This window comes from Vipera berus, assembly GCF_964194415.1.
Source record: "Vipera berus genome assembly, chromosome: 5".
In the NCBI taxonomy this organism is placed as follows: domain Eukaryota; kingdom Metazoa; phylum Chordata; class Lepidosauria; order Squamata; family Viperidae; genus Vipera; species Vipera berus.
The window spans coordinates 42,020,110-42,045,793 of NC_138207.1; the positions used below are offsets into that span (position 1 = coordinate 42,020,110).

Sequence of the window (25,684 nt, forward strand, 5' to 3'; positions counted from 1 at the left end):
TTCGGGGCCCGCGCGTTCCCCGGGCAAATCGCGGCGCCCAGCAGACGAGGAAACACGCCCGCTCCAGTCGCCCCCCCTTCCCTCAGGAGACGTGAAGCAAGTGACCGCCCGGAGCTTACCGAGGACTTGCGCGCGGCCGAGGCTTCGGTGCTTCCAGGATCGCGCGCACCTCTCCCAAGCCGCCGCCGTCCGGAGACCTGCCGAAGTTTGGGGAGGTGCGCGCGCACCTCCCCAAACCTCCCCAAACGTCGGCAGGTCTGTGCGGAGGAACGGAGACCTGGGGAGGTTTGGGGAGGTGCCCAAACCTCCCCAAACGTCGGCAGGAGGAACGGAGACCTGGGGAGGTTTGGGGAGGCGCCCAAACCTCCCCAAACGTCGGCAGGTCTGCGCGGAGGAACGGAGACCTGGGGAGGTTTGGGCGCCTCCCCAAACCTCCCCAAACGTCGGCAGGTCTGCGCGGAGGAACGGAGACCTGGGGAGGTTTGGGGAGGCGCCCAAACCTCCCCAAACGTCGGCAGGTCTGCGCGGAGGAACGGAGACCTGGGGAGGTTTGGGGAGGTGCCCAAACCTCCCCAAACGTCGGCAGGAGGAACGGAGACCTGCCGACGTTTGGGGAGGTGCCCAAACCTCCCCAAACGTCGGCAGGTCTGTGCGGAGGAACGGAGACCTGGGGAGGTTTGGGGAGGCGCCCAAACCTCCCCAAACGTCGGCAGGAGGAACGGAGACCTGCCGACATTTGGGGAGGTTTGGGGAGGCGCCCAAACCTCCCCAAACGTCGGCAGGTCTGCGCGGAGGAACGGAGACCTGGGGAGGTTTGGGGAGGCGCCCAAACCTCCCCAAACGTCGGCAGGAGGAACGGAGACCTGCCGAGGTTTGGGGAGGCGCCCAAACCTCCCCAAACGTCGGCAGGTCTGCGCGGAGGAACGGAGACCTGGGGAGGTTTGGGGAGGCGCCCAAACCTCCCCAAACGTCGGCAGGAGGAACGGAGACCTGCCGACATTTGGGGAGGTTTGGGGAGGCGCCCAAACCTCCCCAAACGTCGGCAGGTCTGCGCGGAGGAACGGAGACCTGGGGAGGTTTGGGGAGGCGCCCAAACCTCCCCAAACGTCGGCAGGAGGAACGGAGACCTGCCGAGGTTTGGGGAGGCGCCCAAACTTCCCCAAACGTCGGCAGGTCTCCGTTCCTCCGCGCCCTGCCTGCCTGCTTCTTTCCGCTGCGGAAAGAAGCAGGCAGGCAGGGCGCGGAGGAACGGAGACCTGCCGTTTGGGGAGGTTTGGGGAGGTGCGCGCGCACCTCCCCAAACCTCCCCAAACTTCGGCAGGTCTCGGACGGCGGTGGCTTGGGAGAGGTGCGCGCGATCCCGGAAGCACAAAAGCCTCGGCCGCGCACAAGTCCTCGGTAAGTTTTTTTGTTGACTGGAGTATAAGCCGAAGTGGAATTTTTCAGCCCAAAAAGTGGGCTGAAAAATTCGGCTTATACTCAAGTATATACGGTAATCCTCGATTTACAACAGTTGTTTTAGTGACCATTCAAAGTTACAAGATTGAAAAAAGTGACTTATGACCGTTTTTCACACTTATGACCATTGCAGCATCCCCATGATCAAGTGATCAAAATTCAGATGCTTGGGAACTGACTAATATTTATGATGCTTGCAATGTCCTAGGGTCACATGATCACTTTCTGTGACCTTCTGACAAGCAAAGTCAAAGGGGAAGCCAGATTCACTTAACAATCATGTTACTAACTTAACAACTGCAGTGATTCACTTCACAATTGTGGCAAGAAAGGTCGTAAAATGGAACAAAACTCACTTAACAAATTTGTCACTTAATAACAGAAATGTTGGACTTAATTGTGGTTGTAAGTCAAGGACTATATAGAACATTTAAAAACTGGGTTGTATAAGCCATAAAAATGCCCCAATCATTTGTGTTTCATTTAATAAAAACTACTCTCTAACTCTTACTCTCTAGCACCTTTGGGTCCTCTTTCCATTCAAAGATTAGCAGCTTAACATCCCCCGCTAAGAACATTGTGCCTCCTTTACTATTTCATTCATATTGCAGGACTTCAAGCAGAATTCTCAAGTAGAGATTGGAGAAAAGAAGGACTAGAAGAGATCTTGTGGGCATGAGGCCTTCAGTGTATCTCTTTATGGTACTGTGTATTACCTCAGACAGAAAAACATTCACTGATATAATTAAATTAAACAATTATATTTAATTAGATACATTTTATGCTATTTTATCTTCACTTTCCATTATCTGATGAGAGTCCAAGCAATAAGACACGTATTAATAGCTCCTTTGTGATCTACATCAAAGCGCACAACTTAAGTAAATAGTTCTGCTGTACTGTTACTGAATGGGATGCAATATACATTTATACTAAAAAGTAGTATAGTCTGCATTTGTAGATACAGTGGTTTTTTGTGAGCTGACTGAAACTAGGAATGTAGTTTTTCTGTTGATGACAACAAATATTACTTCTCAAAATCTATTCACTAAATCCATTTGCTGGAGGAAAAAGTAGGAAAAAATTGAAAAAGTCCACTACCACTAACAGTGCATGTGAGTGGAAAAACGAATCTAATATGATATAGATGCAGCATTTGGAAAGGCATTCTTGAATGCTGAATGGCTGCTATTAGATTGTTTTATATAACTTGGCATTCCAGGTTTTTTAAACAAACTGTTACTAACAATGTGGGAATTTTTTCAGGCTAATACAGATGCTTGAAAGGATAGTGTGAAGTGAGAACATTTGCAGACTTATCTTCAAAAGAATGTAAATAATCACAATTGTGAAAAAATTGTTTGGAATGAAATGATATTCCTCAGGGTTAATAAATTGTTGGAATACATGAGGTTGAATGAAATTATGCAACAAAACATTTTCTTAATTGCATTGCACTCAAATATATAATGCCAACAGTCTTGAACAGCGTTAAACAGAAGGAAAGAGGGAATAGGGAATATTTGAGTGGGATGACAGCTCACAAGACCACAAAAAATTGCTCAACCTTATTGCAAACAAACATGCATTATGATTCAAGAGTGTTTATAAAAAATGAGACTTATTGAACTCAAAATGAACTACTGAAGGCATTTCTTGCTTATCCCTAACCATGATACAAAAACTTGTTTATTTTTCTTTATACTGTTTTCTTTGATTCCCCAACCCATGACCAGGAAAGCCTTAGCTGTGTTACCATTTTTAAATAAATGCTGTGAACCTTCACTGACTCCAGCAAGGTCTTATCCTCTGACCCCAGTAGTGTCTGTGGAGAAATCAGAAAAGGCAAGATAATGGAAGTGGTGTCACAATTCAAGTTCCATCCTTTTGTATATGCTTTATGATATTGACTTGTGGGCTTGCATCTTAATACTGTCTTAACATTTTTGCCTCTCCTTCTGTTGTTGTCATTATTTGCCACCCATTGAATCAGATATGAAATCAGAATACTAGTAATGTGGCATTTATTGGCCCTTTTAGATTAATGAAAGCATGTCTCAGACTCTGATCCCTTGACAACCATTCTGCTCTTATCTCATTAAGAGATGGACACTGCAACACTGTTCAGATGATTTCATAATTGCTCAATAGTGTCAAACTGTTTGGCTGCTAGTACTGTAAGCATTTTGATTCTGTAACCCTTGTTGATTTAGCACAAGGTAAAGTAGTAAACCAACCAACCAACTGGTCTTATTGTCTATAAAAAGAACACAAAGAAACTTGGCACTTGGCATGTGTTTCTTATATAGGAAAAAAAGTATAAATTCTAAGTAAATTAACTACTTGTGACTCAGCTCCCTTCATGACTCAAAGTTGTTTATTTTTTAGCTTTTTTCAGCTTGGTTACAACAGAATGTAGTGTATGATGGGCACAGGAAAGGAGCTTAAAGATGATGCAGTGTCCCTTTTGAAAGCAAATCCAAAGTGTTGAACAACATTTTTCAAGAAAACCTGGAGATTATCCACTACTAAGCTATGGAATTATCACAGTAGTATTTCTGCTTAGTTTGCAAATATACATATCCTACTGGTGACCAAAGATTTTCCTCTCAATCCACACCAGTCTAAGAACCCAAAGATCTGGAGGGCATCATGCCATTTTCCTCAAGGGTGATATATTTTTTTCCTTACAAATGGGTGGTTTCATATAGTGATCTACTATACACACTTGTCTGCAGGGAATCCTGGGATACATTCCTATTGGTACAATATCTTTTAATGGAATCTTCATATTGATTCTCCATAATGATCTAACTAAGGGAACACATTATACCCCTTCCTAGTTGTGTTATCTTACCTTTCCATATATGTAGAATTGGATATCATGGTTATCCAGTTAACATGTGTTGATGGGTTCCTTCCATGTAGAACTAATACAGGGAACAATAATAGAATGCAACAATACTGTTGCCATGGTCACTCTAGGAATATCTGTAATGTTTATGTGCTTTCTTTTTCTTAAAATAATATAGTTTCATGAAGTATATAGGTCTTTTAATTTGAAGGCACCACCCCACCCACGCATATACCTATCTATATATTTATATCTACACACACACACACAGTGTCACAATATGGGTGGCAAATCAGAGTGTTGCTATTTTCTACAATAATGACTATATAAATCAACAAAAGGGCTTCTGGAAGGGAGGATGTTCTAATCAGCCACTCCTTCCATCTGTCAAGTTTTTTCTACACATATATAACTTTGGAAGCAGTTCTCTTGAAAAGAGGAAAATAAGTATAATAAATTAAATGTGTGACAAATATAAACACAGAGATATTGATGTATAAGTAACTACAAATCATTTAGCTATTTAGTTCATTAGGAAGAAATAATCAAAAGCCCATAGCATGATGTGACCATCATCAGACTGAATAATCACAAAATTGTGAACAGATGGCTGCATCCATCTGAAGGATTCATCTGATGAAGCCCAGAGGTGACCTTTGAAGAAAGAAGCATAGGATGAACTTATGTATCCAGTGGCTACAAGAGGGCACAGGGCCAGGACGCTGCAGCACATTTACAAGAAATTGGCAGAGGAGACAGCAGCAGAAAGCAAGTGCATCATCAGTAGTATGCAGAGACTACCAAGGTGGCATATGTGGTCCCAGCTTTGGCAGCAGGTTTTTATTAAATAGCCCATACATTCAATTAAGCATCTAAAAAGCAAAAATGGAAAGCGCTCCCCAGTGTCCAGAAGCCGGAGAGAGAGAGAACGGGGCGTCTGAAATGAAAGAAGATAGGAAAGTGGGATGGACATTGAGAAGCCAGAAAAATCAGGGCTGCAACAGGAACACAATAGGAGAAAGTAGGATGACATGAGAGGCAAAAACAATTTCCTGCAAAAGGTTAGGATTTGGCTTTTTTTTATCATTCCTCCTCATCTGCCAGGTTTTTAATTTAACTTAAATAAAACTGGAAAATTCAGAGAGCGCAAAAACATGTTAGTTCCAAGGCATAATATAAAAAAATAAATAAGCAAAGTAATATGAATGACAATTTATTCAAAATTATTTATATTTACTACTTGTAGGTGCATAATCCTTCAATTTCTTATTTGAGAAGGAAACTACAAAAAACTTTAATACAATTCTGATTTATTATTCTGGATAAAGCAAGCTTCTCCAATATTTGGGGGAAAGGTGGAGAGGTCTGTGTAAATTGTTTACTGGATTAGTAAAAATATGCAATCTATTTTTTTCAATTCTGATGGGAGGTAGGAACTAATAATCAACTTCAGACATTAATATTGAACTTCATTTCACATACTACATTTGGATGCCATCAATTTCAACAACTTTTTACACATACTTCACTAGAAATATACCCATGTACCCCTATTTCTTAAGAGTTTGTGCAGAAGCTTATACATCATTATGTTCTGTTAACTGAAGAGATATTGGGCAAAACGTTTGCTCTTCTGAGCACCTTGAACTCAAAACCCTTAATGAATAAACATCCAGGGATTGCAAAATGTCAAATTCTTCACTAAGGATTTACAACATCTTATAGGATCAGCCAAGCATCGCCATGCTGTTGTTTCAGTAATAAAGACAGACACTGTCAGGACCCACCTCAATCCACATCTTAGGAAATAAGAACTCTTGGATGCAAGTTTAGTCCAAAAGGAAAATGTTTACTAGGATGGAATCGATTGTGGCAATACAAGACGGAATCTAACAAAGTTACATTTCAATCCTATATAAAACATTCCCATTTCAGCCCCTCCCCTCATCCATTTGGTCAGGCTCTCATCAGTTGCTAGGTGTCAGGTCCTTCCATGGGAAAGGGAACTCTCCTTGGTTTTATGGTTATTGCTTTCCTTTTCAGTTGTAAATGAAGATGCAATCCAGATCTGTCTCCCCCTCCCTCCCCCAGTTAAAACATTCCCTGTTGTTTGAAAATCGCTTTAGTAACCATCCTCTCCCCCCCCTCGGAGAGATGGCAGAATCCCCAGAAATAGCAAGTTGTTCTACCTATACAATTATGAAATGTGATATAAATGGATTCTGACAGACTTTTTATTTCCACAAAGATTTTCAAGTAACTCTAAAAGGTAAAACAGAGGTGGAAAAATAGTCAATAATGTCCAAATTGAGAAGCAGCGTTTAGCAGCAGTACTGCTTAGTGAACATATTCTGCTAGAAAAAGTGGCTCCCTCACCTAATTGTGACAACATGCAATAAAAAGACATTCTGACAAGCCTGAAAAACGGTATAAAAGTTAGGCATGACCCTGATTGTTGCTTTAATATTACTACTTAGCTTTTTAATCACCGGATACCATAATAACACAGGTAAACACTACAAGTGAAGGTGGAAGAGGGAAGTGGCCAAAATGCTTCATTTTGTCTCTATCCAAGTCCTCGTTAAGAGAAGTCTCAAAAAGAGTCCCATACAACTCATAGCAATGCTCTCCGTTTGTTGACAGACCCAGCTCTGCCTTTCTGGAACGGCAGAAACACGTAGCACTAAGGTCAACGGGGGTGGGGAGGGGGAGGAACCATCGCTTCTGACAGCAGAGCACAGGCTGTGGCTACGAAAATACGGACGGACTGGGCTCTGAGTTCTGATTCACCCACCCCAAATCCCTTCGCGCCGAGCGCGCTGCGATTTCAAGTCGAGCTGATTTTCCAGCCGACAGACGGGGCTCAAGTCAGGGGGACACGGAGCATCTCAAAGAGTTTCCACCGGGCCGAGCAGCAGGAAGTGCCCGGCCATTGCGCTTGCGACTTGGTGAACAAGATAGCTTTTCCTCCTCGCCACTTCTCATAGGCTAAAATCCCGGTTGAAGAAAGACGAAAGTGCCCATCAAACCAAACCCAGCATTAAAACGGAGACTTGTTCGAAAAGTTGCTTTCTACTTCCCATCGTAAACCGCAAAGATGGACGCGGGCGGGGGGGGGAAACAACAAACAAACTCTCCCTCCCCGGCTCTTCTCTCCCAGGTAAGCATTCGGGCGCTTCGGAACACGCTCGCCACACAGGAGATTAAAGGAAATCTCGGGGTTTGCCATCCCGCCGCCCGCGCAATAAAAAAAACGCCGCCCTTCGCTCTCTCTATACCCTCCGGTCGTCGGCGAAGGGCTTGCCCAGGGGTCGGCAACCTTGGCTCTTTTATGACTCGCGGACTTCAACTCCCAGAATTCCCGAGCCAGCATAGCTGGCTCGGGAATTCTGGGAGTTGAAGTCCGCGAGTCATAAAAGAGCCAAGGTTGCCGACCCCTGGGCTAGCCCGTCCCGCAGCAGAGGCGCAGAGCCATCGGTTTCAAGGCATCCGGTCGAGGGGGACCTTCGTGTGGGAGAGGGCTTCCCGACTCACGTGCGATTCTCCGAGAGTTACTTAAGCTAACGAGGAAGGAAGGAAGGAAGGAAGGAAGAGCGGTCAGAATTGCCGCGGGAGCTTCGGCAGAGCCATCCGGCGCGGGCTGGGCGCGGGGTAAACCCCGACCGAGCACGTGGCTACGTGTTTCTGACTAAGAGGAAAGGAGAGTGGAGGGGGGGGGTAGGTGGGGCTTGCTTGGCCGCTCGTCCCCCTCCCCTCTCTCCGTGTTCCGGCCGAGTCTCCGCAGGAGAACCGCTGGCTCCGGCCGCCGCCCCCCCTGTCTGTCCCGAGCGAGACAGGCGGGACCGAGGACCCGGAGAGCTGGAGGGAGGGCTTGCGCGGGGCTGGGCTCGGCCCCGCCTGTTCGTTTACTCGCTGCCCGCCCGGCTGCGGGGCGCTGTTGCAAGCAGCTTAGGAGGAGCGGCTAAGCTGGGTTGGGCCGGCCGACGGCGGGGAGGTGCTGGGACTCGAGCTTGACTAGGTGGGTGGGTGGTAGGAAAGCAGGAGGGGGTGGCCGCGGCGGCCTTGGCTTCCCTCCGACTCTCCCCCTCCTGATAGGCGGACGATGAAGAAGCTATACATCGGCAACCTGAGCCCGGCCGTGACCGCCGAGGAGCTCCGGCAGCTCTTCGGGGACAGGAAGTTGCCCCTCACCGGGCAGGTCCTGCTCAAGTCCGGCTACGCTTTCGTGGACTATCCGGACCAGAACTGGGCCATCCGCGCCATCGAAACTCTCTCCGGTAAGCCAGGAAACGCGGCGCTCAGGACTAAGGAAGAGGGCGTGCGGAGATACCTCTTAGCCTTGACACCCCCACCCACCCCCGCTCTTCCCGGGCTGGCTCCTGGCCATTATTCCGCCTTCCGTCTGGATGGACCAGGCCCCTTGGAGCCGGCAGGGCAGCGAGTGTCTCGGGGAGAATCCCCGCTTGGGCGAGGTGTTGACGCAGGGGGTGGGGGAGTTTCTGGTGTTTGCTCAGCTCCCCCGCGAGAGACGGAGAGAGGGGACCCGGTGCCCCCCCCCTCCTGACCGAACCGAAGCGATCCTCGATGCCTCTCGGAGGGAGCCTCTGAGCCGGTGCCCGCGCCTAGGCGCCCTTTCCCGTTCGCCCTGAGCGCGCTGCGCTTCAGCAGGCGGCCCGCCGGGCGAGGGAGGGATTTTTCGCTGATTTTTTTCTCCGATTTTATTGAGCGGCTCCCGAGTGCGGGGTACCGCTTCCTTTAGTTTTCCCGGCATCCACTAGATCTGGGGCACCTTTCTACGAGGTGCCCTGTCCCAACTCACCGGGAGCCCGGCGCAAAGAGCCCCAAATCTGCCCGGGGGCCCGGAGTGACGCGCAGCCCTGAGGCCGGCCAGTCACACGGGGGACGAGCAGAGCAGGGCTTGAATTGACGGAGAGGGACGTTTGGGTCAGCTCCAGGAAGGGAGACCGTCCATCGGGTTTGAGCGGGCCGGCCTGGAGCCGCTACGAAGAACCAGTTGGAGTCGTTGGCCCTTGACTCACACGCGCACCTCGCCCGTTTCGTTCCGGAGGCTGAATGCTAGCCAGAGCCCAGGTGGGGCCAGCCCAGTTTGTTTTAAGCACCCACCCTTTAATATGTCTTACTCACTCCTCGGTCGCTTGCTCGCGGTCCTAGAAATAGTTTGGGCAGAAGAAAATACCTGAATGGGCGGGGGTCCGCGCGAGCACCCACGGAGCAAACAGACTCCCGAGTCTTTTGGGCTGAAGCGCGCGCAAAAAATTCGTGTGAACGGTCCCAGTCGTAGATCCAGATGGGCAGAAATGTTTCCACGGACATGTGATGAAGTGGTTCCTTTGGCAAAACAGTCAATTGAGGAAACAAAGACAGCTTTCCCCCCCTCCCCCCAGCATGCCTGAAATGCTTTCAAAGCCCATTTCTGCTTAAGGGAGTTTTTACTCCCAAAGGGTGACTATTTGCTATCTTTCCCATCAAATTTCTCTCATTTTCCATTCTCTACCATCAACTCTGGGCAATCAGAAAAATGAGATGACCGTAGTAAGTTTCAACAAGTTTGGATGCTGAGCAATCAGGACTCTGGCACTTGGAAACGGATTCTTTTATTTTTACTTTTAAGGTAAAGCAGAGTTGCATGGCAAAGTCATGGAAGTGGATTATTCAGTCCCCAAAAAACTAAGGTAAAATATTTATTCTTGCTGTTATTACAAATTATTAATAAGTCGGAGAAAAATAAGCAGCAGAAAGTTGCTTCTTGAAGTTTAAACTGCAGTGCGGAAAATACTTTAATATGACATTTTTTATTTTGTTGTCTTGAGAGTTGTTTTTCTTTCTTGGAAATCATATATATATTCTTTTTAAAAGTCCTGATGCTATAAAACAAAATTGCCTCTTACATAAAAAAAAAACTTTTTCAGGATTCTCAACTGAGACCCTGGTTTTTACAAGGATGGGAACCAGGAATTTAAGTCATACTAGCTTTTTAGTACCAGTCAGCCAGAAGTAAAGATATGGCCAGGGACATAGATAGATATCAGTTCATAGCTCAATTAAATAAATATAAAAACAACTTTGGCTAAAGATGATGAGAATTGTAATTCAGAATATCTGGGAGAAGTTGTACTTCCAAGCCTCAACTATGTTGGGGAAGCTTTTATGTCTAAAAGCTTCTTTTATGTGACTTGTATAAACCATGTCTTATTTCTTGTGCTTTTTCAAAAAGTAGCAATCAGTGGCAGAAGTGTGTTACATAGATGATACTAGTATTTTCTAATTTGCTATTCTGGTTTTCCTATGCTCTATGTTGGCACAATATTTTCCACTGTTCTAAGTGAAGCATATTCCAAAAAGTTTTAGTATTTTAGATTAGAGGGCTGTGAAATTGTAATGTTTTTAAACCATCATTTTCTAATGTATTTTACTGATATTGTTAGATAAATTTCATCATTATAGCCCTCTACACAATTTTGAAATGCTTTCAAATGCAAAGTTCTGCTCTAGTTTGTTTCCAAATTACTAAAACAATGGAATGGATGAATAGAGTTATTGATCTTTTTTACTTATTTATTTTAATTGTGTGTATATATTATTTAAAATTGTACATTTTGTACAGTACTAGTCCTTCTATAACAAATTAGAAAATTGACTACACCTCTATTGCTCTGGAAAACTCTGCCTCTATATTGTTTTGTAATGAAATCAATAGATGTTTTGCACCTGGGAGTGTCAAATGATTTCTCATTTTCTGAAGATCTTAATTTGCTGATCTATAACTGAATAAAGATTTGATCTGATCTGATTTGACGATATTAAGAGGATTATTCTTCATACATTTCATACATCATGCATTTCAACAGTATTTTTGAGGTTCTGTTTAAGAAAAAGTTTCATAGTGTTTAAAAATAGAACTTTAAAATTTAAATTCCAAAAATATGTGGTACATGAATATGGTTTTTAAAGAAAATGGTTTTAAATCTAAATATAGTACAAAAAGTTGATTTCTAAAATACTTGTGTAAATGTGAGGGAGTTTTTCTTTGTTTCAGAGTGTTATTAAGTGACAAACATATAAAGTGTGATGTGATTCAGAACTTATCTGTTCTTCAGTTTGGCATTTCTAAAATATGTTCAGTCTATTAGAAGTTTTGTTTGAAAACCCTTGCTCCTGTGTCCCTTGATATGATTCTGACCTTTGTAATTAACTTTTCTAAAGGAAGTTCAAAAAGTTATTGTTTTATGCACACTCATACAAAAGTAAGATTCACTGTACTTACTAGGACTGATACTTAAGCAAGCATGAATTGGGTTTTAGACTTAATTGAAACATTTATAATAATTTTTTAATGCAGAAGTAACATGTTTGACCCTATATGGCCAGATTCTAACATGAAATTTTGTGTACGATGAAATAAAATATAATTGAAAATAGCTGCAAATATTTTGAATTATAAGAAATATTGCATCCAATTACTCAGTTTTTGGCTACTATGTGCTTTAATATGGTGGAGTACAAAAATATGGGAATTGGAGAATAATACAGTTATTACAACATTGTTCTAGTGACAGCTGTTTAATGCTGATCTTTTTTGGGGGGAAATGTTGATGTTTATTATATAAATTTGTCCTGTTTTATGTCCTTTATGTGGTACTTAAAATTCTCTAATTCATTCTTATCAGTTGTCCCAAAACTGTATAATCATTTTCAATTACATTTTTTGATCACTTCAGTCAGAATTATTGTTTTCCATTTAACCATGTAGTTACAATGGTGTGTCTTTGTCTAAACTTAAGAAAATTTCTTCCACGCTTCACAATTGATGAATAGAATCTTTGATAATATTCAGTGGGAATATTATCATGTTTTTGAGTTTAGTTAGAAGTTGAGAAGTCCTTGAAGTTTGCATTAATTTTTATTAGGTGCTCAAAATCCAAACCAGTGTCCTTTGCTTAAGCTACTTTTAGTTGATTTTTTTAAAAAAGAATAGATTGCAAGGCAACTATTTTGATCAGTCACAAATATTGTCAGATTTAAGGTTAGAAATATTATATTCTTAAATAGATTACTTTCATACTGTGGCAGTTAATATAAATTAATTATTTAAAACAAAAATAAATTTGGTATTTAGGTTTATTTTAACATTGTTGATATTTGGCTAAGTATGGCATGAAATTGTAAAATTTACAGTTTTGTGTATTAAGCTTGATTATTTAAATTGTGTTTCTAATTTGATCTTAATTTTATACTTTTTATGGAAATTTCAGTGATATATTCTGAATTCCTATGAGGTGCAATTATAGGGAGTTTTTGTAGAAACTAAAATATGTATTTTAAAAAGAGTTTTAAAATTGCAAAATATTTAAAAAGCTTATTCAACATGTAAAACTTAATGAATTGTTTACTTTAAAAATAATTTTAAAAATAAGAATGGGTTCGTAGTCTCTATCCTAAAAAGCCATTCGCTGTAATGACTTGAAATATTTGAAAGAGACAGTCTCATATTTGGTTTCTAGTTAATTTACATGAACAGGAAAAATACCTTTAATCAATTATAAAAGAAAAGAATACTGACATTTTTTATCTTTTAAAAGATGCCTCCAAATGTCTGTGTAAAACAAAACACACGAATTACTAAAATACTTTTTGTAGTATGCTTGGGTATGCTATGAATGGAAAACAGTTTTTCAACTAGAGCAAGAATTGGTGCCATTAACTGATCTTTACAATATGAATGGTTTTGTATTCTTAAAACATTAAGGAGACTAGACTTTATTTTGCTAATATAAACTATTATGTCATTACCCACCTCTTCATCTTGTCAGATAGGTTGTAATATTTTTTTAAAGTAGGTACTTTTCATTCAATTTATTTTCTATTTAAAATAAATTGCCAAAAGTGTTTTTAGTGCTTTGAAAGAATTACAGCAGGTAGTTATGCTGTATTGCACAAAATTAAAGCTATTCTTTAAGAGAGAAATATACATGTATTAGAACAAATTCTATTTAATACCGTAATTATTAAAACAGCTATCATTCTTATCTGACATATGATTAAAAATTATTAAATTGGTTCCTCAGTAATCATTTTAGTGATTCATCTGGATTTTGTTGCTTCTGTGAGTCACTTTCATAGGAGTATCTGAATGAAAAATAATCAGCATCTTAACCTGAGCGATGTGGAGAGATTAAGAAAGTTATGATAGAAATAGTTGCTAAATACTGGGTCAAAAGGTAAAGAGACGTAAAGAGAAGTTATAGTTTCAACTTATTCTGTGATACAAATGGTGACAAAATATTTCTGTGATACAAATGGTCACAAGTGGTAATTTTCAGGATTGTAAATCATGAGGTCCCTGTTCTTGGGCTTTTTAAAAGTAAGCAAAGAAACTGAAATATATAAAATAATTAGAAAGAACAAGTTAGTGGTCTTCAACTTCTGTGGGGATTGTGGGAAAGAGTGTTATGTAACACCTTAGTTGAAAAATGCATGGAATGAAATGAATTTTTCTAATACTTATTTCTAAAAAAGACTTGCTGAATGTACTGAGAATGACCACATTATATACATACTGTTTTAAATGATTTGGTATACATAATTGTTGTCAATTTTGATATGCCTGTTATGTATATGAATTCTTCCATTTCCCAAAGATACAGTTGATATGCCTTCTAAGGTTATAAATCACTATATAGACCTAAGGTACATTAGGTTTGCTGTATAAAAATATTCATAACCTTAAAGACATTAGACTCCCTGTAATTACTTATCTCAGTAAAGATAGGAAGAAATTTTTTTGTCTGGATGGAGCTTCAACCTAGTGATAGAAGAAGTAATAGAAGATGTACATGCATAGCCCCTAGTGCAGGGGTAGGCAACCTTGGCTCTGTTATGACTCGTGGACTTCAATTCCCAGAATTCCTGAGCCAGCCATTGCTCTACCCTAGCTCTAGTGGGAAGAAAAAGAAGCTACCTGGAATGATTTCCTTTATTTCACTAATTTGGCATACAATCCAAATGAAAACTCAGTCTATTGATTATAGGCTGAACAAGCGAACAAGGAAAAAGAAAACTAAAAGTAGAAAAAACGAACAGAATAACATTTGCTTACAAATGAAGGGAGAGAAAGGGACCACTTCTTCTGTTTCAGCATGATTAAATATTTTTAGTCTAACATCTTAGATGTAATTGTAACTGATGATGTTCCTGAAATTAAGTAACATACTCATGAAATGCATTTCTGCCAGTCAAAAGGAAGCATAGGGAAGGAAGAAATTTCTGCTTCTGCATGGATACAAACTGTATCCAGTAGGTGTAGAGAGGGAGATATTTTAGATTTTATTATAGACAGTCATTTTTGTTTTATAAACATCAATTATCCATTTTTTGGTGAAATGCAGTCCTGCTTTTCAATGTCCTGTGTTCCATTTCTGTATGTACCTGTAATGTACTGCTGATGGAGTTTCTTGCTTTATAAAAGAACGATTGTGTAGGTAACTGATGACATAATATTTGAATATCCCAATTACTTATATAAGCATCTACATCAAAGGCAACTGTAGGATTTTATTTTGTTTTTGACCAATTCAAAACTGAATTTTCTAAAGAAAAAAAATGCTGATCTGAAATCTAATATTAAGCTGGGTTTTAAAATGCCTTCTTAGCAGGTTTGTCACCGGGCATCAGAAATACATTGGAATTCTCATTCTCTCTCTCTCTCTCTCTCTCTCTCTCTCTCTCTTCATCTTCTTGTGATTTACACTGAAGCGATTCGTTATTCATACTATCTTACTATGAACTTGCCATCAACTTTCCTATATTATACAAATATGGCTCACCCTGAAAAAGATCAAGGTCTTCCACTGATCTCTGTGACTCAGACTGAACTCATGCCATCCAATCAGAATTTAGCCTACTCTTTGCCTGAGCTCATGAAAGTGACCCTGTCTTTTATCTGAAATACCGTCTCTTGTTTTTTCCCTTTGACATCATATCTTTTTCATTGGCAGTCACCCTTGTAATAGTGCTCTCATTGAGGATTTAAATGGCATGACTCAGGTTTGTCCAGAATCATGAGACTGCTTTGCTCATTTTACTGTAATCTACTTGGTGTACTTATTATTCATTAATCTGTAAGAAATCATGCTAGCCTTTTCTTTGAAAGTATGCAACTATCCACAAAAGGCTATTCTTTCAAATGTAAATCAAATGCTGTATCATTTTTCAAATGCTAAAGCTGACTCTGGGTGCTGATAAATTTCAGAGTTTGTTATTGAAGTGTGAATTATTCATTCAGCCATACTTCTAATCTTGGACAATCTAAGTCCAGTTGGCAGCAAACCATACCTAGGGATGAGTTAAAATTGAATACTTCATCAAAAAAAGTGTCACATTGAAAAGTCTCATAATCTTACTCTTCTAATGAATCAAAAGAGTTCAAAATATTTGCCTATTTAAATTATTTTATTTGCCCCCAGCATATTGTCTGCCTCACATATAAGATAAAAGATAAGATAAATGTAGTCACTGCTGGTTAGGAATATAAGCAGGGTCCTGTTGGATAGGACTCCTGACCAATCTAGTACAGCAATCTGTTCTCACTGTGAATAACCAATCACACAATGGATTTAATCTCTTAATGACTTTCATTGAAGTAGCACTGCCATCAAGACTAATAGTCATTGATCTACACAGTTTCAAGCAATTGTTCCAAGCCAGCCAACCTGGAGCAGAAAGTGAAGAGGAACTAAAGAGCCTCTTGTTGCGAGTGAAGAAGGAGAGTGCAAAAGTTGGGTTGAAACTAAACATTAAGAAAACCAAGATCATGGCATCCAGCCCTCTCAATTCCTGGCAAATAGATGGGGAAGAAATGGAGGTAGTGACAGATTTTATTTTCCTGGGCTTCAAGATCACCGCAGACGGGGACTGCACCCAAGAAATTAAAAGACGCTTGCTCCTGGGGAGGAAAGCCATGACAAACCTAGACAGCATATTAAAAAGCAGAGACATCACCCTGCCAACAAAAGTGTGCATAGTCAAGGCTATGGTCTTCCCAGTTGCAATGTATGGCTGTGAAAGTTGGACCATAAGAAAGGCTGAGCACCAAAGAATTGAAGCCTTTGAACTATGGTGCTGGAGAAGATTCCTGCGAGTCCCTTGGACTGCAAGGTGATCAAACCGGTCAGTCCTAGAGGAGATCAACCCTGACTGCTCTTTAGAAGGCCAGATTCTGAAGTTGAAACTCAAATACTTTGGCCACCTTATAAGAAGGAAGGACTCACTGGAGAAGAGCCTAATACTGGGAAAGGTTGAGGGCAAGAGAAGAAGGGGACGACAGAGAATGAGGGGGCTGGATGGAGTCACTGAAGCAGTAGGCATGAGCCTAAATGTTCTCCAGAAGATGGTAGAGGACAGGAAGGCCTGGAAGAACGTCCATGGGGTCACGATGGGTCAGACACGACTTCGCAACTAACAACAACAACAAACCAACCTGGAAGGTAGCACCATGTCTTGTAGCAAACTCTAAAGCTTGATTATGCATTGTGTAAAAATACATTTCCTTTTGTCTGTCCTTATTCTTCCAGGATTCAGTTTCATTGGATGACATAGTTCTCTAACACATTTTATAATTTAATTAGTAGTCTTTTTCCTCTGGTCAGCCCCTAACACTTAATCTCATCATACAATATCAGAAGATTCCTAGGTGAGTGAAATCCACACTGAGAGGTTTTCAATTAAGTATAGGTAGATCTCATTTAGTGACCACAATTGGGATTTGCAACTTGGATCATTAAGTGAAGTGTTTGCTAAGTGAAACCGGGACCATACTTTTGATCTTGCTTCAGCTTTCCTTTGCTTTACTGACCTACAAAGGTCATAAATGTGAGGATTCATCATAAAGTTACATTATTGTCATAAATGTGAGTGGTTGCTGAGTGAGGCAGTTACTAAATGAAGACTATCTGTAACTTCAGGCTCTGGATTGCCATCACTTACCCAGGTAGTTATTGATCCTATGAGATGGAAATAGTAGAAGATGGCTTCCTGTATTTGCTGACATCTGTAAGGAAATTCAGTCAGATCATTAATTACACTCTTCCTACTTTAAAAAAAATAAAGTTAAGATCAAGCCAGAGATACTAACAACCTGTAATTCTGCCACCCAAATAACACTAAATCTTTTAGCTCCAACCATGAGAAAACTGGCCTCTAAAAACTGGAGTTAACCATTTCCTGGTTTACTCCAGAGATGCACATAAACTACTATCACATTGCAATATCCCCTCAAGCTAATTCTCTCAGGCAGCCTTTTGGCAGCTTTCAATTCCTTTCAATGTCACTCCTGTTGATAAGAAATGTTCTTCTCAGAATTGAAATGATCAAAGCTAAAATTTCAGCCTTCAGTTCTAGTACCCTGAATTAGATATTTCCTTGGAACAATTCCTATGACTTGTAGTTTCCTAAGTAGATAATTTTGCTGCCTTGCATATATGAAAATCTATTCCAGCTTCATATTTTAAGATGGAGAATAGAGATAGCCCTTTTGCCATATCAAGCATATAACATTACAAAAGATATTACAGTTCAGTTTTATGCTGATATTGTTCAGTAAATGAAATGACTTTTAACTAGTTGGTAACCATGAAGAGCCATTTTATCCTGTAGCAATAGCTGAGAAAATCTATATTCTCCCTTATTCTTCTCCCCAAAGAGAAAATAATATATAATCTGAAAGTTCATTGTCAGTCCAGAGCTGTTCTTAAAGGTAATTACTTGATCCAGGTAATATTCAGTGAACATAGAATATTGGATTCTGAATGCCGCTGAAGTATCCTTTGCTGGCGTGCCAGCTAAAGTGAACAAAGAGGGAACAAGTTGAACTTTAAATGAATGAAATATTTTTTCTCCATTTTTGCTCTTTAAAAGAACTGTAAATTGTTTTAGTTGTAGGTCAAAATTTCACACATTTTATTTATTTAAAACATTATGTCACTTATGTTCTACCCAGCTCTGGGCGGCTCCTAATCAAAAGTTAAAACAACACATACAATTACATTAAAACTATAAAATTAAACAGATTAACACATTAAAACATTGGGAATATCAAAGACCTGGTGCCAAGTCAAACTTCTAATGTGCAATTATCCAATATTATCCCAACGCCTGGGGGAAAAAGCCAGGTCTTCAAAGCTTTATGGAAGGCTAAGAAAGTAGAGGCCTGCCAAACTTGGGGGGGTGCGGGGGGGGGAAGGCAGAGTGTTCCATAGGACAGGAGCTGCCACAGAAAAGGCACACTTCCTAGCTCCCATTAGATGGTAATATTTAGGGGAATGGACTAGGTTCAATCACTAGGAGCATGCCTACCTTATCTGACCTGGTATTAAAATTGATAAAAGTGAAGGGAGTCTGAATACTTTCTGAATGCACTGTAGATAATTAGGTAATGGCTAATAGCAACATGATTTACACTTCAGAACAAAGGCTTCTAAATAATTTGCACAGTGCTAATTTCTTCCATGAATTTTGTCTGTAAATATGTTGAGTTTTGATCATTTCTCATAACTGTGATAAATATATTTGTGTCCTCAAAGCAAACCTTCCCACCACACACATTGGTATTCTAAACATAAACTTAATGGTAGAGAACAACAGAGAAGAAGAGAACATGGAGCACAGTAAAACATGTAGCACCAGGAAAAAATTTTCCAGCTCATCATAGTGAGATGACGTACTACTTAACATTGAAGCATTTAGCATTTGTTCCACATTTTCATTACTGCATTGTTTAAAAGGGAAGCCTCCATATATAGAATGAGTAAATTAAATCACAGTATAGTTGCAGCAGTTACAGTATAGGGACACGGTGGCTCAGTGGGTTAGGACGCTGAGCTTGTCGATCAGAAGATCGGCAGTTTGGCGGGACAAATCCCGAGTGCCGCGTAGCAGAGTGAGCGCCTGTTACTCGTCCCAGCTTCTGCCCACCTAGCAGTTCGAAAGCACGTAAAAATGCAAGTAGAAAAATAGGGACCACTACGGTGGGAAGGTAACAGTGTTCCATGCGCCTTTGGCGTCTAGTCATGCCGGCCACATGACCACGGAGTCATCCTCGGACAAATGCTGGCTCTTCGGCTTTGAAACGGAGATGAGCACTGGCCCCTAGAGTTGGAAACGACTAGCACGCATGTGCGGGGGAACCTTTACCTTTATAGTTGCAGCATATTAAGATATGAGAATTCCCTTCTTTCAGCTTTCTCCTAAAAATGTATAGTTATGGAAATGGTTTGAAGGGCTGTTGAGAATGCAGAGAGCATTTTTCCAATATTTGAACTTATTTTCAAGTATATAAGACAGTGATGGTGAACCTTTTAGAGACTGGGTGCCCAAACTGCAACCCAAAACCCACTTATTTATCACAAACTGCCAGGACTGTATCAGCATTGTGGTGCCCTCGGAGGGGGTGTGTGGGGGGGTGGCCCACTGGGTGGACGTGGCTGCAGTGGTCATGGCAGACTGGGTGAGTGTGGCTGGGGCCAGTCCCTCACCATCTCCTTTGAAACTTTTCCAGGGGAATCCTTGCTCCTAAAGCAGTACATCCATTGATGTTCAGGACACTGAGATAATGTGAGGCTATGAATCAAATGGTTTATTTCTTTCCTATTGGCAGCCATCTAGAAACTGAACTTTGAGGCATGCACCCCCCCTCCAATGAATCTTTCTGATAACATGTAGAAAGAGGCTTTTTTCGGGGGGGGATTTCAATAAAGTGTGTCGATATGTGAGTGGGTTAGAGATAATATGCAGGCAGCTCTGAGAGGCTGACTAAAATAATGTTTAAGAATTTAATCTAGAGAAAATAACCACATATTTGGACCAACCTCTTTTCGCATACATGGAATTATGCAGAAATGGATAGGAGGAATTTAAGGTTGATTTCTGAGACCTGATTTGGGTGGCAGACATTCACAAAACTGTAGGATTTGGGTATGGAATCTGAGGTCCTCCAATTGTTGCTGATCTACGGTTTGCAGTAGCCCCACCCAGTATAACCAGTAATGAGGCATGTTGAGAGCTGTCATTCAGAAATGTTTGGAGGGCAATATCCCACTCTTTCTCTGAAGACAGCTAATCCATTAAGAAGGGGGCTATATAATGAGGGGGACAGATAGTTCCATGACAACAGTAGGCATTTCTGTTCACTTGTAATTTTTTGTGTTCTGATGGTTCATATGAGACACGGCCAAGTTAATGGAAGACTCCAACAATCCTGAGAGTATAATCTGTCTTCTCAGATTTCAGATTCTAAAATCCAGGAAATTTAACTTTTGCTCTAAAAAAAAGGGGGGGTGCATTGGCTATATAAAGGCTATATATACTCTCCAGATTCAAGAATGGCACGTTTAGGTTCTACTAGATCAGACTATTTGTCTATCCAGCATAAAATTGTCTGCCTATGGCTAGATGAAACAATATTAGGCTAGATAGACAAATAGTTTGATCTAATAAAAAGCAAAAAAAAATGTTACTCATGTTAAATATACATAGAGAACATATTGGGATCTGAGCCTCAAGCCAAATCATGTATTTGCCAACAAAATGCTGTACACAAAACAAAACAATGTCATTGAGGTTTGGAGAAACAAGAATGTACTTACACGAATAACAAATACATATGCATACAGAGGGACGCGGTGGCTCAGTGGGTTAGGACGCTGAGCTTGTCGATCAGAAGGTCGGCAGTTTGGCGGGTCGAATCCCGAGTGCCGCGTAACAGAGTGAGCGCCTGTTACTCGTCCCAGCTTCTGCCCACCTAGCAGTTCGAAAGCACGTAAAAATGTAAGTAGAAAAATAGGGACCACTACGGTGGGAAGGTAACAGCGTTCCATGCGCCTTTGGCGTCTAGTCATGCCGGCCACATGACCACGGAGACGTCCTCGGACAAGCGCTGGCTCTTCGGCTTTGAAACGGAGATGAGCACCGGCCCCTAGAGTCGGAAACGACTAGCACGCATGTGCGGGGGAACCTTTACCTTTACCTTTTACCTTATGCATACAAACTCCCAGGCAAAAAACACATAATTTTAAAAAAGAAAAAAGCCCTCCCTATTTAATACCCACCATGTACATAGAGCATAGGAACTTCCACTGGTCAATCTCTCTAGATCTTAAAACACTCAACTATCTGCTATTTCCAGTTTGTTTCATTGTTTCAACTGGTCGTACTTTAAAATGAAAATAGGTTTTAGCATTCTTCCCCTTTGAGGAACTTCTGGGTAGTAGAGCCATTCTTTGAAATAAGAAAGGTCCTGAAAAGGCTGTTTTATAACAAGCTGACCTTATAGAGGACCCCAAGACTAATCCCTTGTGCCACCTTACTTAATGTTTCTCTCTAATTTCATGAAGAGCCTGGAAGTTCATATTATTAATAATACTTGTTCTGTAATACATGCCAATTTGTGTCAAGAGTCCGAATTTTGATCACATGACCATGCGGATGCTGCAGTGGTTATAAGCGTGAAAAAATTGTTTTTTCAGTGCCCTTATAACTTCGAATAGTCACTAAACAGATGGTTGTAAGTTGAGGACTACCTGTAGTGTTAACAATTGACTTGATGACAGAACCAACTTCTAAGGTGCTGCAGGCTATGGTCCTAAAATTTTATAAGCAGACAAAGTAACACTTAGGGCCCCTGATGTGGAATTTTACATTTCTGGATTATGAATCTCTAACCAGCATCTCTGAATTGATATCACTTCATTGAAAAGCTTGGCTATAAGTAATAACTTTATGAAAACCATAAGCATATAAATACATACATAACTAACTAGAATTCCAGTTTAAGGCTGTACTCAGTTGTCCATTATGTAGAGGTACACCTGTATTTCCTGCAGTCTTCTGTTGAAATTACGGTGAAAGTTACTACAATCTTGATGGAACTTCACCAGGGCCTTCTGCCATTAACCCAGATAATAAAGATGTCATCAAATTTCTTCAAGTGGTAAAAAGAGCTTTTGGAACTAGAACTGAGAGAATATTGTTAGCTGAGTAATTATTGTTACAAGCCACCACAAAGATTTAGTGTATTATGGGGATGTGTGAGTTCCTGTGGCAATGCCACTGATTTAGAGATGTACATGCAGTCCAAAGCTGAAATAATTCTGAATGGGTAAAAGTGATATGGCAGACTTTGCTGGCTCTATATTCTATAATCATTATATTTCAGGTATTTTTTTAAATTTCATCTGCATAAAAGACTGGTATAAACTACTTCAGTGCCATCAATATTTAGGGTGATTCTTATGGCAAATTGATAATGAACATTATTTTTTGCCAAAATGATTTTCCATATGTGACTTGGAGTGTTGATGCCATAAAACTGAAGACTGGATTCTATGTAATTAGATACTCACACTTCTTTCCATAAGCCAGTGTTACATAAAGCTTTGTTTAGAGACTGATTTTATCTCCAAATTTTCTATCTACCGTAAAAATGGTGGTGGTGGGGTGTTAGTGGAGTTGTTGTATTGTTGAATACTCTACACCAGGCATGTCAAACCTGTGACGTATCGCGACGTATCATGACTTTTTTCCCATTGCTGGCAATGGGGTGGACGTGGTTTCAGAGTGACGCATCTGGCCTGCGGGCTGGCAGTTTGACATGCCTGCTGTACACTGCCGTGATGTCTCAATTAAAGAGTGGCAAAGAAATGGTGAGATATAAATGCAGCGAGTGAATTTTGAATAAAGTTGTTGGCCACTTGTCTTTGAAAGATATGGGCCTGATGAAGAAAGAAGATATAGAGAGAGCTTTTCTCCTTTTATATGTTCTGCTGATTGTACAACCTCCCAGTTGTGCCTTAACCTGACGACTTTCTAATTGATTTAGCTCCTTTGCCTGAACTGCAAATTAGTTTACATATTCTCTGATATCAACTTGTTCTACGCAGAATAGGTTTTGGAAAGTTTTCCTTTTTAAATTTTAGGGCTCTGCTTTGTTCACAGGAAGAATTTGTAAATAGCTGGATCCAGGTTCTGGCATCCATGTCTTTTAATCCCATGTACATTGTATGTACTTTTTCAAAGCTCCTCATTGTCTGGATTCTATTAATCTGTTTTGGTTATCTATGCAGAAATAACTGTAAATATGTATTTTGATGCATGGTACCAGCCAGGTGTTTATTGTACATGTAGAGGAATCCTGATATCCAAAGGTTAGTATGGCAACACTTCAACAGTGAACAGGTAACTGAAGTCTGTGTAAGCCTGATAGGGGAAAGTTCATAGTACAGTTTTTTTCAGCAGCTGAGTAACGTTATTTGAAGTGTTATATTTATCTGGATTCTTCTTGGTGTCATGTCTGACAATATGCATACAATAGAAAGGAACAGACAAAATATTCAAAATTAGAAAAGCAACTTGGTAAAATTTTTTTTATAGTTTTGCTTTGTTCATGAGCTGTAAAGAAATAATGCTTTGTAATGTTTATTAGTTTAAAATAACTAACATTGCTTTATATAAAAGGTTCATAATATTTTTAACATATGCTAGGAGCTAAAAGTGGTTTCTGAACATAATTGCTAAGAAATTACATTTCTTTAGCTTGAAAGAAGTGTACCTGACTCTGAAAACCCATTACTATAAAGATATTTATAGAATAATAGCTGCTCCAAGACTAAACAGTTTTTGTTATTGTTGTTTTCTTTAAAAAATGGAACATTATTTTTAATGTTCTCAGATGTTGCCTTTAAACTGTGTTGGCTTTATTAATTTTCTGAAGATCACCACCACTCTAGTCGGCTCCTCTGAGTGATGTCAACATAAAACAAACAAGCAAATGAAGCAAAGGGTGGCTTTGAAATACATTTTAGTAAGCAAAGCAGCAGCTTATAGAGGCAATATTTAGTGTAGATCTTATTTTATCAGATGAAGATGGTTTTATATTTGGCAACCCATATATTCATAGAGCATAAGGTTATATATATATTTATTTAGATTAGGACCAACCTTCCATTCTAATGATCTCTTTGCACCTCATTTCTAATCAAATTAAGAATCATCCCAACAACTGGTTTGAATTTAAATGAAAACATTGCACGTTATGACCAGAAATGTTCCACATGGTATATAGTTTGGTCCCAGAGGAAGTATTATTTTGTCAGTCATCTCTTTAACTTAAGCAAAGAGCCCTAGGGGGGAGCGGGAGAGCTTCTGGCATTTTTTCCTAATAGGAGATAAGCAGCTACCCCAAAGAGAGAGGGAAAATTAGTAGTGAAATTGGACAGTAACACTTGGTGACCAGACTCACCCATTGCACCAAGCTGTGGTTTACTTACCCATATTTTATTGAGTGAACAATAAAATTGTCTTATTTCTGCTGTAATTAAGTTTGGGTAAACTGCTGAGTAACACTCTCTTTAAAATAGATGTGACAGTACATATGGAATGTCGGAATGTAGCTGTGATGCTCCAAAGCAGATTGTGACATATTGTGGAACAGTGCCCATCTGAGCAAATATCAGGGGCACCCCAGAGATTTTCTGTACGCAACTCTGTCGTGTATTGATTTGGATTTGTAAATAGAATAAATAGTTTCATATTTGCTCATTGAGAATGTAATTGTGATGTGTTTTTTAACATTTTTGCCATGTGAGAAAGAGAGAGAGAGAGAGAAAGAGAAAGAGAAAGAAAGAAAATGAAAGAAAGATTTTCAAGTTTCCTGAAAACAGATATAGCTGTGTTTAAAGGTTGCTTTGGTCACATTTTTGTACATTGTCTTTCAAATCATTTTGGAAGCCTGCACAGCCCTACCCATGATGCTTGCTTACAAAGTAGTACTATATGGACTCAGGTGCATTGTGGGAAACTGCAGTAGTTCCACCTTTCAAACATTGCATTCCTCTTCGGTCTCTATCACCACAAATCAGTATACTAGGGCAGCCAACTCTTGGCATTTATAAAATAAAATGCCATGTGCTGATATGTGACTGTTTCTGTATAATTATTACAATGAGGTCAAACAAGACACAGATAGTCCAGGAGTTAAATTAAGCTGCAGGTATATTGCGCCAAGTGTTACAACCATCCTCAAATCTGCAAAATCAAAATCCAGGACTAGTTGCTGCCATGATATGTTATTCACTTGGCTCTCTGCTTTTCTTGCCTTGCACTGTTGTAGCAGGAGATACGTGGCACATCCAGCCAGCTTATTTAATATGATTTGCTCTAGGATGTGTCTTACTGTGGCTGATCAGAGTTCAAATCAGGAAATATGGATGTATCAGCACATCAAAGGAACAATTTGTAAATGATCATATAAGCACTGCAATAATATAAATATTTAATAACAATGCTGTTATTGCCCAATCAATA

The 25,684-nt window shown here is 40.4% G+C and overlaps 1 protein-coding gene across 4 annotated transcripts in view; it reads left to right on the forward strand.

Annotated features, from left to right (window-relative positions):
- The first annotated feature begins 6,580 nt into the window (after positions 1 to 6,580).
- The window catches only part of IGF2BP2 (insulin like growth factor 2 mRNA binding protein 2), a 76,616-nt gene continuing 57,512 nt past the window's right edge, over positions 6,581 to 25,684 (forward strand). For 2 of the 4 annotated variants that reach the window (XM_081328137.1, XM_081328139.1), the window contains exons 1-2: positions 8,306 to 8,589; positions 9,945 to 10,005. In XM_081328137.1, coding sequence (XP_081184263.1) covers positions 8,415 to 8,589; positions 9,945 to 10,005 — 236 coding nt within the window. In that variant the 5' untranslated portion in view covers positions 8,306 to 8,414. Of the gene's footprint in view, positions 7,473 to 8,305; positions 8,590 to 9,944; positions 10,006 to 25,684 lie in introns of those variants that run through there. The other 2 variants (XM_081328138.1, XM_081328140.1) reach the window with 2 other exon arrangements.